The sequence below is a fragment of the Oryx dammah genome, unplaced genomic scaffold (assembly GCF_014754425.2).
Source record: "Oryx dammah isolate SB20612 unplaced genomic scaffold, SCBI_Odam_1.1 HiC_scaffold_21, whole genome shotgun sequence".
Classification (NCBI taxonomy): Eukaryota; Metazoa; Chordata; class Mammalia; order Artiodactyla; family Bovidae; genus Oryx; species Oryx dammah.
The window spans coordinates 39,107,794-39,130,814 of NW_024070205.1; the positions used below are offsets into that span (position 1 = coordinate 39,107,794).

At 41.5% G+C, this 23,021-nt stretch overlaps 1 protein-coding gene and 1 non-coding gene across 6 annotated transcripts in view; one reads left to right on the forward strand and one right to left on the reverse strand.

Moving 5' to 3' along the window:
* The window catches only part of VPS13D (vacuolar protein sorting 13 homolog D), a 266,175-nt gene that overhangs the window by 53,505 nt on the left and 189,649 nt on the right, over positions 1–23,021 (forward strand). For all 5 annotated transcript variants that reach the window (XM_040263469.1, XM_040263472.1, XM_040263473.1 and 2 more), the window contains exons 25-30: positions 2,273–2,455; positions 8,352–8,574; positions 13,326–13,536; positions 16,109–16,280; positions 16,463–16,575; positions 18,241–18,453. In XM_040263469.1, coding sequence (XP_040119403.1) covers positions 2,273–2,455; positions 8,352–8,574; positions 13,326–13,536; positions 16,109–16,280; positions 16,463–16,575; positions 18,241–18,453 — 1,115 coding nt within the window. The remainder of the gene's footprint in view (positions 1–2,272; positions 2,456–8,351; positions 8,575–13,325; positions 13,537–16,108; positions 16,281–16,462; positions 16,576–18,240; positions 18,454–23,021) is intronic.
* On the reverse strand, positions 15,254–15,326 carry TRNAG-CCC. Its single transcript has one exon. It is a non-coding gene; the product is annotated as a tRNA-Gly (tRNA).

Genomic DNA, 23,021 nt, shown 5'->3' on the forward strand with positions numbered 1-23,021 from the left:
TTTTTTTTTTTTCTTTTTAAACTTATTTTTTAAAAATTTATTTAGCTGCCCCAGGTCTTAGTTGTAGCATGTGGGTTCTTCCATCTTCGTTGCAGGACATGAACTCTTCAGTTGTGGAATGTGGGATCTAGTCCCTGACCAGAGATCAAACCCATGCCCCCTGCGTTGAGAGTGCAGGGTCTTAGCCACTGGACCACAAGGAAGTCCCCCCTCTCCCTTGCCTTGAGAGCTGTTGCTTTATAGTATGTCTTGAAATCAGATATTCTAAGTCTTCCAACTTCTTTTTCAAAGATGTATTGGCTCTTCTAGGTCCTTTGTTTTTCCTCTATAAATTTTAGAATCAGCTTGTCTGTTTCTACAGTAAAGTCAGCTAGGATTTTGATTGGGATTGTCTTTAGTCCATATATCTGGAGAATTGACATCTTAATAATACTGAGTCTGTGGATCCTTGAGTATGGTATATCTTCCATTGAAGTAGGTGTTTAGTTTCTCTCAGCACTGTTTCGTAGTTTTAGGTATACTGTTCTTACACATTTTTTGTTAAACTTATCACTAGGTATTTCAGCATTTTGATGCTATTCTAAATTGTATCAATGAAAAAAATTCACTGTCTACTTGTTTATTGAAAGTTTGAGATATAATTGACTTTTGTTTACATAGATGTTGAGCTCATATCCTGTAATCTTGCTAAACTTACCTATTCTGAAGTGAAGTGAAAGTCGCTCGTCATGTCCGACTCTGCGACCCCATGCTATACAGTCCATGGAATTCTCCAGGCCAGAATACTGGAGTGGGTAGCAGTTTCCTTCTCCAGGGGATCTTCCCAATCCAGGGATTGAACCCAAGTCTCCTGCATTGCAGGTGTATTCTTTACCAGCTGAACCACAAGGGAAGCCCAAGAATACTGGAGTGGGTAGCCTATCCCTTTTCTAGCGTATCTTCCCAACCCAGGAATCGAACCGGGGTCTTCTGCATTGCAGGCGGATTCTTTACCAACTGAGCTATCAGGGAAGCCCTCAGTTACTTATTCTAGCTCCTTTAGATTCTTAAGGGTTTTCTACATAGATGATTATGTTGTCTGTGAATAAGAAAGTTTTCTTTTTTCCTTCCCAACCTATATACCCTTTGTTTGGACTAGGAGTTTAGCTACAGTGTTGAATAGAAATGGTGAGAGTGGGTATCCATGCTTTATTCCTTATCTTAGAGGGAAAGCATTGTCTTCTGCAGATGTTAACTAATATGATGTTAGCTGTAGATAGTTTGTGTTTGTTTTTAAGGAATCTGGCTACTTCATCTGAATTGTCAGTTTGTTGGCCTGAACTTGTTCATAGGTTTCCATGTCCCTTAATATCTTTTAAGTTCTGTAGCAATGTCCCTGATTCTTCTGGTAGTGGTGATTTTTGTTTTCTTCCTTTTTTCTTCATTCATATAGGTAGAGGTTTTATCACATTCATTTATCTCTTTAAATAATCAACTTATTGAGGGCTATGTCAGGCCTGTGCATATTCTTAATAAGCATGTGTGCACTTGTAAAGAATGTAAAGTGGTAGTTGGGTAGAGGGTTCTATAAATGTTCAATTAATTTTTTTCTCTTATCTGTTTTCTAAATAACTGGTTTCTGCTCTTTATTATTTTCTTCCTTCTCCTTACTTAGATTTATTTTGCTTTTCTAGCTTCTTAAGGTGGAAGCTTTATTGATTTTAGATCTTTTATATAAAGTAAGCATTTAATGCTAAACATTTTTCTTCAAGTACCTCTCCCCTCCCCTTTTTTCCTTCTTTCTTTTCTCTAGTTAATTTTTATTGAAGTGTAGTTGCTTTACTATGTTAATTTCTTCTGTACAGCAAAATGAATCAGCTATACATATACATATATCCCTACCTTTTTTGACTTATATCCCATTCAGGGTCATCGAAGTCTTTAAGTACCTTTTTAAGTGCTTTAAAATTCATTCCATGAATTTTTGATGTGCTGTGTTTTTTTAATCAGTAAAGTCAAGATATATATTTTTTAACTTCCCTAGTGATTTCTTCTGTGACCCATGGGTTATTTAGAAGTTTGTAGTTTAATTTCCAGATACTTGGGAGTTTTCCATTATCTTCTTGTTACTGTTTTCTAATTTAACTCCTTGGTTCATAGAATGTATGTACTCTGTGTGATTTTAGTTGTTTTAGATTTATAAATTCATGGAACTTTTGGGAACTTGAGGTTATTTGATTGTAAAATGAGGGAATGAACTGAATGTCTTACTCAATTTTCCTCCTTCTTTCAGGTGAGAGATCAAGCACAGCGCTATTCCCGGGTTCTCCTGGATATTGAGGCTGGTGCTCCTGTTCTTCTTATCCCAGAAAGTTCCAGATCAAATAATCTGATTGTAGCAAATTTGGGAAAGTTGAAAGTCAAGAACAAATTTCTCTTTGCTGGTTTTCCTGGGACCTTTACCTTACAAGATAAGGTGAGCAGTCATCACCCTTGCCTTCTCAGTTTACCTGGCGTTGGAATACCAATCGAAAAATTCAGATGCTACCATAAGATTATTCCTGTACTTTTGTAGTATACGTGGCTTGAAAAATATATTTTTTCAACATTTTATTAGCACTTCAATTAACCCTTAATAGAGGTAGTAATAAATTATAACTTTTAGTCACTGTGTGTAGTAGCTTATTTTAGCAAACAAATCAACAGAACCATCTTTATAATGTTCTCCTCCCAGGCTGAATTCATATTTATCAACTTTTTACACTGTGTAGCTTTTTTTCAAGAGACTTTGGCTCAAGGCTTGTCTGAAGCCATTTGAAAATATCTTATGGAGTATATCTCTTTACAGTATAAAACTGCATTAGCACTTATTTCTTATGTTTGGAGGTAATTGGGATGAAGACTGCTTTTTTCATTTTACATTTAGAAAAGCTAGAATTCATTGAGAATAAATGATGAAAATGGGAAACGTTTGTGAATCACAGACTTAGCAGGACCTTGGAGGTGGTCCCACCATTTTTGCAGTTGAGGAGACTGAGTAACATTGCTGGAATTAAGAGGAGATGCTCTTGGGTTCTAGGTGTGTGCTTTAATGAAACTCTGCTGGTTTCCATGGCAGCTGACAAAAATAGCAATGGAAATAGTCAGTGTTTGTTGAATGCCTAGTATACAGCAACCTGTGCTAAACTCTTTTTGTATTTGTTCATCTTGTCCACTTGTCCTTATTAGCAAGCTGAGAGGTATTATTTACACCATTTTTCCCTATAAAGAAATTGACGCTTAGATAAATTAGGTAATCTCTTTCAGATTAAATGTCTAGTGAAGAGTACAGTGTGGACCTCAGGCTTTGGTGGTGTTCATTCACTAAGTCGTGTCCAACTCTTTGCGACCCCATGGACTGCAGCATGTCAGGCTTCCCCATCCTTTACTGTCTCCTGGAGTTTGCTCAGACTCATGTCCATTGAGTTGGTGATGTTATCCAAATATCTCATCCTCTGTTGCCCCCTTTTCTTCCTGCTCTCAATCTTTCCCAGCATCAGGATCTTTTCCAATGATTTAGCTCTTCATATCAGGTGGCCAAAGTATTGGAACTTCAGCTTCAACATCTGTCCTTCCAATGAATATTCAGGGTTGATTTCCTTTGGGATTGACTGGTTTGATCTCCTTGCGGTCCAAGGGACTCTTAAAAGTCTTCTCCAGCACCACAGTTTGAAACCATCAATTCTTTGGCATTCAGCCTTGTTCATGGTCCGACTCTCACATCCATACATGACTACTGGAAAAACCATAGCTTTGACTGTACGGACCTCTGTAGGCAAAGTAATGTCTCTGCTTTTTAATATGCTGTCTAGGTTTGTCATAATTAGACTTTGGTATATCTGCCTTTAGTACTCCACGCTCTTAACTGTGGTATTATTTTACCTCCCAGCATTGGTGGCGGTAGTTTAGTCACTAAGTCAGGTCTGACTCTTTGTGACCCCCTGGACGGTAGCCTACCAGGCTCCTCTGTCCTTGGGCTTTCCCAGGCAAGAGTACTGGTGTGGGTTGCCGTTTCCTTCTCCAGGAGATTGTCGCGACCCAGGGATCAAACCCACATCTCTTGCATTGGCAGGTGGATTCTTTACCAGTGAGGCACCTGGGAAGTCCCTCCCAGCATTAGGATTTGGTTTATGTAGGGTAGGGGAGAACACACTGACAAAAGTTGTTCCTGTCTTAGTATCCCTTTCCCAGATAACTCTGCTGCTGCTGCTGCTGCTGCTAAGTCGCTTCAGTCATGTCCGACTCTGTGTGACCCCATAGACGGTAGCCTACCAGGCTCCCCTGTCTCTGGGATTCTCCAGGCAAGAACTCTGGAGTGGGTTGCCATTTCCTTCTCCAATGCATGAAAGTGAAAAGAGAAAGTGAAGTCGCTCAGTCGTGTCAGACTCTTAGCGACCCCATGGACTGCAGCCTACCAGGCTCCTCCGCCTATGGGATTTTCCAGGCAAGAGTACTGGAGTGGGGTGCCATTGCCTTCTCCGCCAGATAACTCTGGTTCTTTGAAATTTTCTAAAGGATGTGGCAATGAGTTCATTAAAATAACTTCAATGGAAGAACTCCAGAGTTTTTCACAGAAAAGATACAGATTTGAGCAGCTGCTGCTTGCCTCTTTAGGTGTAGGAAGCAAAGAGAATGGAAGAGAGTGATTAGGGAACTAGTCTTGCCAGGCCTTTGCCAAGGACCTCAAGTCGAGTTGAAAGTAACAGGAAGACTGCATTTATTGTTTATGTGTAGACTCAAATAGTGTTGCTCTTTTCAAATGATTGTCTCTATAGTTTTCTTCATTGTTTTACTTCTTACTTGTCCAGTTACTCACTACTACTAACCCATCACCCTGAACTGAAAATACTTGATTCATTGAGTGGGAATAACTGGAGTGAGGAGAGTGGAGATGAGACAGTGAGAACCATGGGAACCATGTTCAAGTGTTATGACCTTGGGCTCAGGGCCCAGAGTAGGGGTGTTTGGATGATGGGTTAGAGGGCAGGTTGTCCATATCTTATCTCACTGCAGCTGCTGAGACAAACCAGATTTAGCAGTCAGAGCACAGGGTGAAGCCAGCACAGAATAGTAGTGATAAGCAGCGCAGATGGAAGTGTGGCACAGGTTTACTCATCTGCATGCCCCACATTCAGACAGCTGATGGTTGAGGACTTGCTGGTTCACCTTGCTGTTGGAAGTCCCTCCTGTTGGAATAATAGGGCTTCTTTCCAGATGGGGCTTCCCTGGTGGCTTAGCTGGTAAAGTATCCACCTGCAGTGCTGGAGATCTGGGTTCAGTTCCTGGGTTGGGAAGATCCCCTGGAGAAGGGAATGGCTACCCACTCCAGTATTCTGATGTGGAGAATTCCATGGCCTGTATAGTCCATGGGGTCACAAAGAGTTGAACATGACTGAGCGACTTTCACTTTTTCCAGAGTGAGGAATAGGCCTCCACGTACGTATATTTTTTAAGACAGTAAAAAAACAACAAAATCACCATTGACTTTTCATAGTAGGCCTAGTAGAAAACTAGTAACCTTGGTGTTAATGAGGAAAATCTCTTCATATTTGAGTCGTAGGCATTTTGATGTTTACTGGCTCGAGCCTTAAAGAAAATAAAGAAAAATCCATTTATGAAAAGAAAGATTGATAACTGCATCTAAAATTTCTTTTTTTTTTTTTAAACTGTGCGATGCTTATAATTAATGCAACTGGATATTGAACAAATGTATCAGAGCTGGTGTTGGCATATGACTGTTGTCCCCACGGTTACCTCAGGGCATTTGCCTCTGTTATCCACCTCTGCTGCCTTTTCTTGCTGCCCTAGGGAGAGCTGAATTCTTCCTCAGAAACTGTCTTCTGCGACTTTAGTTAGTTCTTTGAAATATATTTGTTTGTGGGAAATTGTTGTTTTGAGGCCCAAGTTTTTAGGAAGAGATCCATTAGAGCCAGAATGGGTGATCAAGTTCAATGATTACCATTTTTTTCCTCTCTCCTCCTGAAAAGATAAAGGGCTTATTTTTCTGTGTCAGATATATCTGTATATGGGCTTATGAGCTGACTCTGAAGTTAGCTTCTAAAGAAGAATTGCCAAAGTATCTCAAGAAAGTTTTGCAGAAGGGTTTCTGTTTTGTTAAGTACACCAAATAACAAGTGCATAGTTTGTAGCATTTTAATGAAAAAATTTCCCTGTATTTTGTTTTCGAGGATTTGATTTTAAGTGGCAGCACATACAAGGACCCCGTTTCCTTCAAGGTACAATATGCTTTTTTTGCCTCCTGGTTATTCGGAAAAACCTTATGGGATTCAGCAGTCAACTCTCATTCATTTGCTTAAAAAAGAAAATCTTGAAAACCAATCCTTTAAAATATTTCATTACTTGGGAAAGCCTGCTTATCACCCCCCCACCCCCGCCCCCAACTTTGACGAATCACTTTCCACCTGTGTAGAGGAATCCTTCTTAAGGATCATTAAAAGTAATTCCTTCTTCCCTGCCTCCCTCCTTCCTTCCTTCCTTCCTTTCTCCTTTCCTTCCCTAGGTAATAACTTTCTTGATGACCTTATTTTATTTCCTTCAATTCTAAAAGACTGTCTTGTTACGTGCCAGTGGGTTGTTCTGTGAAATTCCATAAGATTTGCTTGGAGTGTGTTTCTTGTTAAAGTATTTAATCCAATTAATTCATCTGTGAAACTTACTCTCCACATGTACAGTCAAGCTCCATGATCTAGGCCTACGTGAAGTGAGTAATTACTTTTCTTCTCCAAAAAATCACTTTGCATTTACATTTGCTCCTTAGTGCATCTGCCCATGTGAGGTTTGTCTAGTATGCATTCCAGTGGTTAAAGAACAGGAAATAGTCCTAGAATTAAAGCTTGCAGAGGGGTCATTTGCCTTTGAGTTCAGCGACTCCCGTGTGTTTGGAATTGTTTTACATAAGTCCATGTCTTAATGAGGGCAGGTTTGAATTTTTTGCATATGCTTTTTCTTTCATTTTTTTCAAACATAGTTTGTGCTTAAACTTAATTTCTAAGTATTTCAAAAGCTTTGAGTTAATCCCCTCAAGCCACCGATTTATTTATACCAACTCAGAGAGGATGGAGAGATGAATATAATGAAAGAGCAACAAATACTCTCAGGCGTTTAAATAAACTAAGCAAGAGGGAAGGTTTTTAATGTTGAAATACTTAAATGATAGCATTTAGCTAGTCATTTGCCTTGCAAAAAGGAATTGCAAAAAAATAACTGGTTTCTTTCACCGTTACATGTAATTACTACTCAAGATAACTGTGAAGGTGAATAGTACTATCATCTCCCTTTCGAATGGTGAGAGGAATATACATATAAAGCAGTCCTTGGGAGTCTTCCTTTCCTTCCAGCTTGCTAGTGAGAATGGATAGATGAGAACAAACTGATGCTGCAGAAACTATAATAATATGTAACTCTGAGTCTTGAGGGAAGGAACCATGCAAAGTTTAAATGTCAGTTATTGAACCATTCTGGTGAAAAAGATTTGCCCTGTTAGCAATTAACTGAAGGTACTAGATATGTAGGAAAAGCATGTGATATTTTCATTAGAGTTACAGAATTAATTTTATTCTGTATTTGCCCTTAATTTTTATGCCCTTGAACAGAAACGTAAAAGGAATGGCTTGCCTGTGTTTTCCATTTACAGTTACTTAGATGAGAAATGTAAACCTGAGAGGGGAGACTTCTAGAATGTACAAACACATTAGAGGGGCTTCATTCCATATTGCTGTTAGATGCATTTTCTTAGGAAAAAAGAGTCCCTCCCCTCCAGCAAATCAACAGTATATTGTATAGCTGAGAGATTTGCCTTTGTTGTATTGACCTAGATTAAACCACCAGTAATTAGTATCTTGACATTTACTCTTAAGCCAAAAGATAACATGTTCCAGTTGCCAAGTCATTGCTGACTCTTTGCAACCCCATGGTCTGTAGCCTGCCAGGCTCCTCTGTCCATGGGATTTTCCAGGCAAGAAGATTGGAGTGGGTTGCCATTTCCTTCTCCAGGGTCTTCCCAACCCAGGGATTGAACCTGTGTCTCCTTCATTGGCAGGCAGATTCTTTACCTTTGAGCCACTAGGGAAGCGCAAAAGATAAAATATGTTCCTGAAAAATTGGCAGAGTTTTCAACGGGTACTGAATTATATGTAATGTCTCTGCAGAGAATTACATGTGGAAGAAAGAATCATGACCCTGTGGCCCTTTTGTTTATGAGATCTGGTGGCATACAGTCTTTGAAGAGTCCAGGACTGGGAAGGAACTTCTAGGATAGTAGATAGAGTTACCACCCCCATTCCTGCTGCTAGTTTTCTTTTCTTTCCTCCCAGGAGTCTGTGCCTTCATCTTCCCCAACTGGTACTCCCAAGCACAGTGTGAGGAAAATGACAAGCATGGACGACCTGAAGGGGACCCACTCCGAGGGGCTGATCATGACGCCTCCTGCTGGAATGAGTCCAGGCAGCTTGAAGAGCGAGTCTGTGCCGAGCACGTCGACCAAACAGCAAGGGCAGCCAGCCACACCCTCTGTCGGCCGAGCTTCCAGCAGTCCAGGTAAAGGAGGAGAGAGGAGCTGCATGAGGAAGGAGGGGAAATTCATGAGACCATTGCAGGATCCTAAGGGGTGTTGCATCCCATTCAAGTAGATGCTAACAAAGTGGTAGCGTGTCTTTAGTAATCATCTGATTCTGATACTGATTTAGAAGGCTTTAGAGTTTTAGGATGTAGATTAGGATTGGGTGACTTCTAAAGTAGGATTGTTGTTGTTCAGTTGCTCAGTCATGTCTGACTCTGTGCGACCCTGTGGACTGCAGGACGCCAGGTTTCGCTGTCCATCACCAACTCCCGGAGCTTGCTCAAACTCGTGCCCATTGAGTCAATGATGCCATCCAGCCGTCTTATCCTCTGTCATGCCCTTCTCCTCCTGCCTTCAGTCTTTCCCAGCATCAGGGTCTTTTCCAGTGAGTCGGCTCTTCACATCAGGTGGCCAAAGTATTGGAACTTCAGCTTCAGCATCAGTCTTTCCAGTGAGTATTCAGGGTTGATTTCCTTTCAGGTTGACTGGTTTGATCTCCTTGCATTCCAAGGGACTCTCAAGAGTCTTCTCCAGCACCACAGTTCGAAGGCATCAGTTCTTTGGTGCTCAGCCTTTTTTATTGGCCAGCTCTCACATCTGTACATGACTACTGGAAAAACCATAGCTTTGACTATATGGACCACTGTAGGCCAAGTAATGTCTCTGCTTTTCAATATGCTGCCTAGGTTGGTCATAGCTTTTCTTCCAAGGAGCAAGCGTCTTTTAATTTCATGGCTGCAGTCACCATCTGCAGTGCTTTTGGAGTCCAAGAAAATAAAACCTGTCACTGTTAACAGTGTTTCCCCATCTATTTGCCATGAAGTGGTGGGACCGGATGCTTTGTTTTTTGAATGTTGAGTTTTAAGGCCGCTTTTTCACTCTCCTCTCTTTCACCTTCATCAAGAAGCTCTTTAGTTTCTCTTCGCTTTCTGCCATAAGCATGGTGTCATCTGCATATCTGAGGTTATTGATATTTCTCCTGGCAATCTTGATTCCAGCTTGTGCTTTATCCAGTCTGGCATTTCGCATGATGTACTCTGCGTACAAGTTATAAGCAGGGTGTCAATATATAGCCTTGACATACCCCTTTTCCAATTTTGAACCAGTCTGTTGTTCCATGTCTGGTTCTAACTGTTGCTTCTTGACCTGCATACAGATTTCTCAGGAGGCCAGTAAGGTGGTCTGGTATTCCCATCTCTTTAAGAATTTTCCAGTTTGTTGTGAACTACTCAGTCAAAGGCTTTAGCATAATCAATGAAGCAGAAGTAGATGTAAGATTAAATCAGTAAAATATAGGGACTTCCCTGATGGGCCAGTGGTTAAGAATCTTCTTTGCAATGCAGGGGATGTGGCTTTGATCCTTGGACAGGGAACTAAGATCCCACATGCCTGGAATCAACTAAGCCCACATGCAAGTACTCAGCCCATAGGCTTTGGAGCCCAAGCACCACAATGAGACAGACCTGGAGCAGCAATTAAAGCTCTCACATGATGCAACAAAAGATTCTGTGTGATGCAATGAAGATCCTGCATGCTGCTAAGACTCGACACAGCCAAATAAATAAATTAAAAAAAAAAGAGTTTAAGAACAAACCAACTAGTAAAATGCAGTATAAATAAAGAGATTTAGGTAGTCTCTAAGGGCTTGTCAAGATAGTTGCCACCAGATGGTGGTAGTATACCTAGAGTAATTCTTGCATCCTTTGACATGTCCTTGCGAGTGACCTTTTAGACACTATCCCTTCAAGTGACTGGTTAATTCTGGAGAAATAAAAACCCTGAAAAATAGGTAACAGCAGAAATACCATAAGTAACAATTTTTGAAAGACATGAACCACTCAGTTATTGGTGTGCTTCTCTTGAATTTGACAGTTAGCCATTCCAGATGAGAGTCTTGGTTTTGACCTTTTGGTTTTTCCAGATAGTGTGGGTTGGATAAGTGAGGTGTTGCTCCAGGAAATTTGGGAAGCAGAATATGATTTACCACCAGATTCCATTGATGAAGTCAGTCCAGTGTGGTTGAACTTTGAGAGATGTGGGATGTTAACTGAGGGATATGTTGGATGGATATAAAGAATAGTTAATCCCTTGTGGTACCTTGTTGTCCCAGAGGGGACAGCAAAAGGGTTTATGGTTACATTGATGATTCAAGGAGATTATTGTAATCCTCATCAGAAGATTGGGTACTGAACATTTACTACATGCCAGACATCGTGGCACATTTTTTCATAAATGTTTGCAGTTTATCCTCATTGATACTCCTATAGGGTTTTATTTTTATCCCCGTGTTATAGATGAAGAGACCCAGAATTTTTGAACCAGTAACCAAGAGACCCAGAGAGATTGAGTAACTTGCCCATAGTCATGTCAATGTACGTGGTAAACAGTACTATGAATCTAGGCAGTCTATCTCCAGAGCTTGAAGTCTTAACCTGTATGATATCAACCAATCTATATACATAGTAGACACTCACAGCATGGGGTAGGGGGGTGGGGCAAGCTGGGTGCATACATAAGGCCAGTCAATACATGAATCTTCTGTTGTTGTTCTGATAATAGTGATGATTAGGAATTGAGGCCAAAGGTAGGTGGGCCAGCAGTAAAGAATCCACTGCAATGCAAGAGACGTGGGTTAGATCTCTGGGTCAGGAAGATCCCCTGGAGAAGGAAATGGCAACCAACTCCAATAATCTTGCCTGAGAAATCCCATGGACAGAGGAGCCTGGCAGGCTACAGTCTATGGGATTGTGAAAGAATCAGATATGACTTAGCGACTGAACAACAACAGTACATATATTTGGAAGCCTATTAGGAAGCGATTTGGGATTTTTCTTTAAATTAATTTCTAGTTGAGTATAGTTGCTTTACAATGTTGTATTAGTTTCCACTGTACATCAGAGTGAATCATCTCTATGTTTACATATATCCCCTCTCTTTTGGATTTCCCTCCCATTTAGGTCACCACAGAGCACTGAGTAGAGTTTCCTTAGCTATACTGTAGGCTCTTACTGGGGTGTTTTATAGAAAGATCTCTTTCCTGACCATATTTTGCCTCCCAAATTGCTGTTTGTTTCTGGAATTCTGTCTGTGATTAAGATGGGGTTAAGGCAGTGGTTTTCATATTGCTTCTATATCCCTAGGATTCCATGACAACCCTTGGGAATTATGAAGCCCTTTGTTCCTGTCCCTTATCCCCTTCTAAGAGATCAGCTCTACTTTTGTCTCTTTCACTTATTTATCCATACAGTAACGAGGCAAGAGCTAATTTAATTAGTGCCTGCCTAATCTAGGTGTTCAGTGTTTTGTTCTCCTATATAGTAACAAGCTATTAGACATAGTTCCTGCCACCTTGTGAATGATTTGAGGAAGCCAGTAAGCATCTAAATAAGGACAGATTAAGATAAATTAAAATTAGAGACATTACTTTGTTAACAAAGGTCCATCTAGTCAAGGCTGTGGTTTTTCCAGTGGTGATGTCTGGATGTGAGAGTTGGACTATAAAGAAAGCTGAGCGCCAAAGAATTGATGCTTTTGAACTGTGGTGTTGGAGAAGACTCTTGAGAGTCCCTTGGACTGCAAGGAGATCCAACCAGTCCATCCTAAAGGAGATCAGTCCTGGGTGTTCATTGGAAGGACTGATGTTGAAGCTGAAACTCCAATACTTTGGCCATGTGATGCGAAGAGCTGACTCATTTGAAAAGACCCTGATGCTGGGAAAGGTTGAGGGCAGGAGGAGAAGGGGATGACAGAGGATGAGATGGTTGGATGGCATCACCGACTCGATGGACATGGGTTTGGGTGGAGTTAGTGATGGACAGGGAGGCCTGCCTGGCGTGCTGCGGTTCATGGAGTTGCAGAGTCGGACATGACTGAGCAACTGAACTGAAGATAAATGTCATGGGAAAGACAGAATGGTAAGAGGGAAAGAACAGAGAAGGAGAGAGGAGGGTGTTGCTGTGGGCAAGACTTCAGACAGTGAAGAGCCTGGCACGTGGGGGAAAACAAAGACCAGTGAGCTGGCAGCTTCATGGGCAAGGTGGAGAATGGGTTAAAATGAGGTTGGAAAAGTAGGCAGTGGGCTTTTTATGCAGGGCTTTCAAGGGATTTAGGAGAGTTTCACAGAAAGAACTGTGGATTAAACTCAGTCATCAAAGCATATAAAGGAAGGGAATGTTTTGGTCTCAGTCATTTTTTTAAGGATTACTGAGGTATTTTGTGAGCAGAATGGTTTTGTGAGGCAGACTGGAATGGAATGGGTATATTGGAGGGGAGTTCATGGTGGTCTAGGCAAGAATGGTGGTGGTTTGGGTTAGATGGCGCTAGTGGAAATGGTTACGTGTGATATTTGTTTGGAAAAAGCACTTTGCTGTGGAAAATTTTGTAAACCTTTGGGTAACATCATCTCTACACAAGACCCCTGTGGGATATCCCTGGGAGGGATGCATGTTAAGTCCTTTTAGTCATAAGCCGTTTAGCCTCTGTTAGTGTCTTGGGATCTCAGTGAAACACTGGGAGGATGTGGTCTGGTTTGTGCCTATGTGCAGGGGGCAGGTAGGCAATGTCCAGCACATGGAGCGTTGAGGAGGGAGGTCTTGGTGCCAGAGTCGAGACTGATCTAAACATTTTCCAAAGACAGAATGAACATTTTGGGGCTGTTTAGTTTTTTTCTGGACCAGCCCCTTCTGAGTCCCATCTTCTTCATTGTCTCCCTTTCCTTGGTTCCATGTAGAAGACCATGTGTGTCTGCTGGATTGCATTGTTGTCGATCTCCAAGACATGGACATCTTTGCTGCAGAGAGACACCCACGAGAGTATTCCAGGGTCTCAGAAAACAGCAGCGGAGACCTGATCTTCCCCTCCTATTTCGTGCGACAGACAGGAGGAAGCCTCTTGACCGAGCCCTGTAGGCTGAAATTGCAGGTGGAAAGGAATTTGGACAAGTGAGTGGTTTATTTTCAAATAACTACCTATTGTAAGTAGAACTGTGATAGCTTGGAAATCAGTGCTGTTACGTCTGGAAGGGCATGGGAATTCACTTACATTTTCGTCTATGTAACAAATACATGTTGAGTCCCTACCATCTGCTAGACATGAGGGCTCCTATGATCAAAGAAAAAACTTCTGCCTATATGGAGCTCGCATTTCGTTGAGGGATATAGGAAGGTAAGTATATGATTCTAATTTCGTGTTTGATTCAATTTTAAACTGTATTGTAGGATGACAGTAGGTGCCTTAGAAACAAAGAGTAAGGGACCTAAATTTAGCATGGATTTCGATGGCAGAAGGGAGGTAGTGATGGCACGGAAGAAGTATTTGGAAGAAGTGACATTTGGATTCTGTGTTTCAAATGCAATAGATTCTGGACCTGCTATTGATATTTACCCTGGAGCTCCACTGAATCAGAGTAACTGTTTAGATGCTATTTTGCCCATTTTACTCCAATTAGCCAGCTGAAAATGCTCCATAAAGACCATTGAACTGACTGTAATTTCCTTCTTAATTGGCTTCAAAGCACAGGATGCTTAATTTCTGTAGTTTGGAGCATGGCCTCAGTTAGTTCTATATCTGACTGGGAGACTTACTGAAAAGGAATGCACTCAGACCCTATCTGAGACCGGCAGAAGCTGACTCTCAGGACCAAGCCTCAGGTGCATATTAACAAGGTCCTCTGGTAGTGCTTACGCTCTCCTGGCCCCAGCAGTGGACTGGGACTGCTGGTTACAGTGTGTGATGCCTGTTCAGTTTGGGGCATTAATTTTGGAGAAAGCAGCAACACTCAGATCTTAACTTCAGGGAGAGATGAGGCGTGGCTGTGAAGTAATGAAAGCAAATGATATTCATTTGCAGCATTTGAAAAACGGTGTCACTCCTTTTCCAGAGTGTGATTTTAATCCCTCTTGGGCCACTCCCTTTGCAGTTCATCGGTTTGGGCAAGTCATTTAGTGTCACTGTTTTGTTTCTCTCTGGATTAATGATACAGCATAGCCACTCTCACTGGGATTTTTGTGTTTCATTCTTACTTGTTATTCAAGTGCTCTCTGGCTGGTGTTCAGTTATGGTTGGCATGGGCTGTATTTGATTTTACTGGCTTAGACGTCTTAAGAGGAGCTTCATTATTTAGAAATCAAACATTTTGTTTTCTTTTCAAGTAATGCTTTCCAAAAAAAAAATGTGCTTTACTGCTCTGCTTATCTAAACTTCACCCACTTCCATCAGTGTTTATGTGCGGGTAATTATGACTTGTTAGCCCAGATAGAAGGGGATGACTAAACACAGGGTATCTGATCAGCTTCTCCTGCCCTGGACCTGGCAACCCAGGGGGTTCTTGGTAATCCTTTCCAGCTTTTCTTTGTTAATTGCATGACTGGTCTTTTTCTACCTGGTTGTATGAAGGTTTTTCTCCATAGACCAAGTAGTTTTTAGTATTTCTCTTCAACTGCAGATCCTGGCCCTCTGGTTTATATACTGGGAGTATAGCATCTATAGGATCCATGATATCTACTTCACCTTTAGGAAAGGAGAGAAAAAGCTCTTCAGTGTTGGGATGAAGTATATTCCCCCTTCCCGGGGCTTTTTTTTCTTTTTAAGATTATTTTTTTGGCTGCATTGAGGTCTTTGTGGTATGAGGGATCTTTAGTTGTGGCAGGCAGGATGTAGTTCCCTGAGCAGGGATTGAACCTGGGCCCCCTGCATTGGGAGCGCAGAGTCTTAGCCACTGGACCACCAGGGAAGACCTCCTTGACCTGGGCATTTTCAACATCATTCCTGCCTGCCCATCTCAGCTTGCAATGAGTGACCGAGTCAGGTTTTATCCTAGTGTCCCATCTTGGCTCATTATGAAACACTGGTTCCTTTCTTTTGTTACCACTAAATGGATAAAGAGCTTGTCATTTTTCCTTTTTTATTGAAATATAGTTGTCGTACAATAATGTGTTAGTCTCAGCTACATGGTAATCTGACATTTGCACACATTATGAAATGATCTCTGCTATGAGCCTCGTAACCATCTGTTTCCACACAAAGGTATTGCAGTTATCATTGGCCATATTGCTCATGCTGTATAGTATATCCCCATGGCTTGTTTATTTTATGGCTGGAGGTTTGTACCTCTTAATTCCCTTCACCTATTTTTGTACCACGCCCCACTCCTCTGTTCTCTGTACCTGTATCTTTCTCTTTTGTCTTTTTTTCTTTTTCATTGCTCTCCCAACTATAATGTGTAAGTTATTTCTGAGTCTTATGAAATTTTTCTTTATTTATTAGTTAGGTCAGATTTGGGGACTTTATAAGTGTATATTTGGGGAGAAAAATGGCCTTTTGTAGCTGAAAGATGACACTGAGTTGTACTAACTTGCTTCACTTGGACTCATGAAATTTTTGTCATTGAAGGTTAGAAATTAATTGGTTGATAAAGGAGGTGGGTACATGTTAGCACTTATATTTGGGTGTGAGCTGTGTCAGTGTTAAGTTCGTGATTTTTTTGTGGAAGTGACCTTTTATCTTTTTTCATAGAGAAATAAGTCATACGGTGCCAGACATATCTATCCATGGCAATCTCTCCTCAGTCCACTGTTCTCTGGATTTGTGCAAGTACAAGCTGATCCGGGGTTTACTGGAGAACAACCTTGGAGAGCCCATAGAGGAATTCATGCGGCCTTATGATTTGCAAGACCCAAGGATTCACGTGAGTGTGACGTTAGGTTCTTCTGTAACTCTCGTGGTCTCATGATCATCATCCTGTGTATCTGTTCCTCAGAGTCAGCTGGGGAAAGAAGATGGAGCCACAAGCAAATTAGATTTCATGACATTAACTCCCATTTTTAGATTGACATCAACTATGAATTGATTGACATTTTCCTTTTCCAGACTGTTCTGAGTGGAGAAGTATACACGTGCATGTGTTTCCTCATTGATATGGTAAATGTAAGTCTGGAGCTGAAAGATCCAAAAGGAAAAGAAGGTGCTGGGTCCCTAGCCAGGTATGGCTGTGATTATATGGTTTTACTATTAGTAATGGTAATAGAAATCCTGTACACCTTGTGCTATCGTGTAGAGCAGAGTGGCAGAGTGGTGGTTCACAGCTGATTTCAGTGGTCTGCCTGCAAGATGCTTTTTGGTTGGTCTGCACAATGCTTTTTAAATGTTTAAATTCATCTATCACTCAGGACAGCTGAGGTTATGCTGTGATAACAGGCACTCCAAAATACCAGTGAGTTAGAAGAGTAACAATGTTTTTCTCCTCGTGTTTCGTGTCCATTATGGGTCTTGGACTGCTCTGCTCACTGCAGTTACCCTGGCTGACAGAGCAGCTTCCTGTGCCAGTGAGAAGAGCCCTTGAGTGGTCTTGAATGGCAGTGGGATCCTGGTAAGCCCCGTGGGGCTAGAACATGGTCACACGTGAGTGCAGAGTCAGGAAGTAGTCTCCCTGTGTGTCTGTGTCGAGGGAGTCCAGAGCTATCTGGTGAACACTGGTGTTGATGGCCTCACTGGCCAGAATTAGTGAATTGTACATGAAAAAGTTTGGATTTCAGCTTCCTTTGAAGAATTGTAAGTTTTGGCAGCAGAGGGCCAGTGTTCTCAGTTAGAAGCATCTGGGAGCTGAGTGGAAGCTTGGGCGGCCTTTAGATAAGGCATGTGCTCACCCAGCAGTTCACTAACTGATGTCTTCTTGGTTACTGTAGACCAGGAATTTGTAATTACTGGTATAGAACCCTCAAGAATGCATTGTGTTTTCACACTTGACGACATTTTCATCTCTTGACAGTCAAGTAAAGTTGAGCAGATATATTACTTCTGTTCTCCAGATAGTTTTTGACAAGTGTAAGATCACGTGACTGGAAAAGTGGTTCCGTATTCGAAAATAGGACTTGAAGGCTAGTAATTTTTCTATGGGACACGCTCTGTCTTCTGTTTTGTTTTTCTCTTAAAAACTCATCCAGGTATCTAACTCAACTAATGAGAACACGATGTGATGGAGTTGGGGTCCCAGATTGATTATCTTGTGAACCTACAGTTTTTTCTGATGACTGGTTATGCCCTTACTTTCTTCCAATATGGGGTTATTCTGTCTGGATTGTCATGATGGTACTGAGTAGTTAAGAGCTGCCCATTGCAGCTCTACCTGTTATTTAAAAAATGGCAGTTGCAGATGCATTTTCTGTTGGTAGATGAGCTGCATTACTGCTCTCTATGAAAAGTGTTATTGTTGTGGTGGTTCCCAGGAACTTCTTGCATAAAAATTCAGCAGACTGTGGAGAGAGACTCTTCCAAGCGGACCAGGAGTTGACAGATGAAGGACTAAAGGGACCCTCACCCTTGGGGATTATTACAAATATATAGTCTTACTAAACTTAGGTGAGAAATGAGAATGCTAACGAACCAAGCATGCAACAAATACGTGGTATTATTATTCCCCATGAAGTTCCCATGGACAAGAGTATCTCCTTAGAAATGGAGAAGAAGGTACAAGGCAAAGTGACACTTCGATCCATTTTGTAGAGACTGTTAAAATCAGTGACAGATCTCAGAGTGAAGTTTTCTCCTTCATAGAACTTAGGCATATTTATGGTTTTGTTCTTTTATCTTAAACATATGTAATTTTGTAAAATGGAAGCGTTCAACGTCTTGACTGCTTTCTCCCATAGATTTGACTTCAAGAAGTGTAAACTGCTCTATGAGAGCTTTTCCAACCAAACCAAGTCTGTTAACTTGGTTTCCCATTCCATGATGGCTTTTGACACCCGCTCTGCTGGGCAGAAGACCAGTCCTGGTGTGACCAACGTGTTTACCTGCATCTTTCAGCCCTCTAAAAGCAGCAGCACCACCCAAGGCTCCATTCAGATAGAACTGCACTTCAGGTGGGAGATCCAGACCCTGACCTTGCCTTTCTTTATCATGACATATGCCCTTTAGTGGCCTGTGGGCCAACACCATGTAGGCTTTAGAGCATCAAAGGACTGAGCAATCTTTGAGAAAAAATAATGGCTTATTAGTGCAGTGTACTGTATATTAGTGTTCCTGCAACCATGCAGTTTCGCTGACTGGCCAAAAGATGTCTCTATTGCCTTAAGGAAAGTAGTTAGGATTAAACCAGATTCTTAAAATCAGTCTCCCTGTCAGATGTGTGTGCACGTGCATGCCCAGTCCCTAAGTTGTGTCCAGCTCTTTGCGACCCCGTGGACTGTACCCTGCCAGGCTCCCCTCTCCATGGGATTCTCTTGGCAAGAATACTGGAGTGGGTTGCCATTTTCTCCTCCAGGAGATCTTCCCCACCCAGGAATTGAACCTGTGTCTCCTGCATTGGTAGGTGGATTCTTTAGCACTGTGCCACCTCGGAAGCCCCCCCCCCCCCCCATCAGCTGTAGACTTTTAATATGTAAAGTGACTTGGGGAAGGAAGGAATTATACTCACGTAAGGGGGAAAAGTCTTTTGGTCTATAGAAATAATAGAAGGGAAGTGGTGTTGACTTACATTATCGAGTTATCTGTGCAGGTCTTAATGACTGACTTCTCCTTGTAAAACGAGCTTTAGACTCCTTGAACTAGATTTTGTTTTTCTTCTTGGTATTATGGGAGGCACTGTTGTGTGTGAAAAGAGCATCGGTTTTGGGATCACATAGATCTGGGCTCAAAACCTTCATCTACCACTTCCTAGTAATGTGTCCAAGGACAAGTTTTTTTTATCTCCTTCACCTGCATTTTCATCTACTATAAAATAGGAAAGAGTTACTGTACCTACCTCATAGGAAGGAGGTGATAATTAGGAGGCAGAGTACCAAAGAATTGATACCTTCAAACTGTGGTGTTGGAGAAGACTGTTGAAAGTCCCTTGGACAGCAAGGTGATCAAACCAGTCCATTTTAAGGGAAATCAACCCTGAATACTCGTTGGAAGGACTGAAGCTGAAGCTCCAGTATTTTGGTCATCTAATGTGAACAACTGACTGATTAGCACAGACCCTGATGCTGGGAAAGATTGAGGGCAGGAGGAGAAGTGGGTAACAGAGGATGAGATGGTTGGATGACATCACTGACTCAGTGGACATGAATTTGGGCAAACTCTGGGAGATAGTGGTGGACAGAGGAGCCTGGTATGTTACAGTCCATGGGGTCACAAAGAGTTGGACATGATTGGGCGAGTGAACAACAACAATAATTAAACATTACTTTGCCGACAAAAATCCGTGTAGTCAGAGCTATGGTTTTTCCAGTAGTCATGTATGGATGTGAGAGTTGGACCCTAAAGAAGGCTGGGCAACAAAGAATTGGTGCTTTTGAATTGTGATGCTGGAGAAGACTCTTGAGAGCCTCCTGGACATCAAGGAGATTAAACTAGTCAATCCTAAAGGGAATCAGCCCTAAATATTCATTGAAAGGACTGATGCTGAAACTGGAGCTCCAGTATACTTTGGCTATCTGATGCCAAGCGGCAACTCACTGGAAAAGATCCTGATGCTGGGAAAGATTGAAGGCAAAAGATGAAGGGGGAGGCAGAGGATAAGATGGTTAGATAGCATCATGACTCAGTGGACATGAATTTGAGCAAACTCTGGGAGACAGTGAAGGACAGAGGAGCCTGGAGTGCTTAGTCCATGGGGTTGAAAAGAGTTGGATATGACTTAGCAACTGAACAATACCAACATATAATTAAACAAGATATTCTGGCTACTGCTTGGCATAGATGGGAGCTGTTATGATTATTCCTGATGTAGCTTATGTTATTTTATGATACACTACTGTAAAATTTTTTGACTAAGTGGGCATAGACCTGAAAACTGAAAAGTTAGGTACGATCGATAGAAATTCAAAAGGCGACCTTTGGAACTGGTGTCAGTTTCATTCTATTAGTGCTTAATGTCATCAGATAAGTTGTAATTATATAAACCAGTAAGTAAAAAGGCTGGGAAAAGCTTCTTGGTTAGGCAAGAGAGGAAAAAAAAAACTTACCAAAATTGTACTTTTATTTGTATATGTGTGACATTTCAGTGTGCTGTTCAGTGAATTCCTCAGGGTTGAGTTTTCCTAGGGAGGGGTCGTGATCTCCATATATGTTTAGGAATTCTGCCTAATTAGATATTTAAACTTTTGCATGAGCTTTTAAAACACTGTATTAATTTTTTATTTTTGGCTGCACTGGGTCTGCCTTGCTGTGTATGGGCTTTCTCTAGCTGCCACTGGGGCTGGTAGTTGCTCTAGGGCTAGCTGCTGTTGACGGCAGTGAGCGGGCTTCTCACTGTGGTGGCTTCTCTTGTTGTGGAACACGGGCTGGAGGCGTATGGGCTTCTGTAGTTGCAGCACAGGGCTTCAGGAGTTGTGGCTCGCCAGCTCTAGGGCATGAGCTCAGTAGTTGTGGTGCACAAGCTTCGTTGTCACGTGTCATGTAGAACCTTTCTGGATCAGGGATCGAACTGTGTACCCTGCATTGGCAGGTGGATTCTTCTTCACTGTACTGTCAGGGAAGTCCTTGCATGAACTTTAAAACAGTTTAGTAATGGGAATGCTAGTTGCCTCTTACTGAGCGTTACCAAGGGCCAGGCACTTTACTGGCCTTTAACTTAATCCTCACAAGTTTGTCCAGTGGGCGATTTTTTCCCCATTTTACAGATAAAGGCATAGAAGCTTGGAGGGGGTTAAGTAACTCTTCTGAGGATACACAGCCAGTAAGTGAAGTAGTCAGAACTCAAGCTTGGGCCTCTGATTTTAAAGCCTGTGTCTTGTCTAACAATTGTCAAGCCCACCACATTTTAGTGACTGGACTGATTGCAGTCAGATGATAAGCTGGCTGTGATTTGCAGTGCCTTTGTTGGAAGATGATGTTTATTTGAACAGGAGGCTTGCATACACTTGGTCCATCTGCTGAAACAGTTTCTTTTTTTGGTTTACTTTGTTATTGAACTGGCTTCCTCAATGTCGACTAGTTGTCCCACCTATTATATTTTTAATATACAAGAAGCCTTAAAATATTAATAAATTTATATACTAAAGATGTGTGATTTCTCAGAGGCTAATAATAAAGTCATCCACCTTGGTTCTTGCTAACAGAAATACTGTTGTTAGTGAGAGGGTTAAAATGTTCTCTTGATTGGAACTTTTGAACGCTCTCTGTGTCTCAAGAAGAATTGCTCTTCTGTTGGGATTTTGTGTGTCAAATATAAATCACTTTACAGTGTTTAAAGGCTTGAAATATTTTCCAGAAAAGGGATCAGACATACTTTGACTTTCCAGTTAGTTCATAGCGCTGACGATCTGTGTTCAAAATGGGGTGGAAAAATTTTACTGAGGGCGACATTTTTTCTCTATTACAAAAGGGTAAAGTGTTTCTGTGAAAAATGCTGTGTCTGTATGAAGGAGACATGCACCACAGTGCCCTTTTTCTAGGGGCAGTGAGCCAGGTTTAGGAGAAACAAGAGGCTAGAGAAGCCAGCCTTAAAAAATCTCTGAAGCAGCTTTTCCTGAATAGAAGCCCCTTTTAGGGCCGTGAAGCAGGTATGTGTAGTAGTCAGAGCCCCAGAATTGATTTTGGGCTCACAGAACAAGGTTCAACCCTGAAAATTATAGGGGCATCCCTGCCCACTTTTCTTGTCTTGCCCATCTCTGCCCACTAATATACTGACAGTGCCTGGCCCTGACCACACCTTGGCTTGAAGCCAGGCCTGGAGTCCTTCTAGGGTTTTCACCTCAAATATAGAATTGAGGGTAATGATGGCAAAAAAACCAGTACCCCCTCCCCTCTCCTGCAGCTCTACTTCTAGGGTGCTTGGGGTGTCAGCCACAGTAAACATCATCTTATTTGTCCTCCCTCTTTGGCTAAAAGATCTGGCTTCTCAGGCTAGTTCCAGCTAGAGAAACCATCATGTACTAGTATGTAAATTTGATGTTTATAAAGAAGTGATCTTAACGTTGAAAAAAGAGTGCCTGCCTCACTGATCTTTTAGAAACAGCATGTAATGGAGGGAACTGACATTTATCAGACCTGTTACATGCCTGGTGCTTTCTCTCTTACTGTTTTATTATTGCTCGGTTTATAAATGAGAAAACAGAAAGATAAATATATGATATTTATATGTGGAATCTGAAAAAAATGGTACAAATGAACCTATTTGCAAAACAAAAATAGAGTCACAGATGTAGAAAACAATCATCTCATTACCAGGGTAAAGGGGAAGGAGTGGTAAATTGGGAGATTGAGATTGACAGGTACACACTGCTGTATATAAAATAGGTAACTAGTGAGGACTTAGTATATAGCACAGGGAACTCTACTCAATACCTTGTAATGACCTATATGGGAAAAGAATCTTAAAAGAGAGTGGATATATGTATATGTAGAACTGATTCACTTTGTTCTACAGCAGAAACTAACATAATGTAAATCAACTATTTTGTTATTGTTCTTTAGTTGCTAAGTCATGTCCCACTAAGTCAGG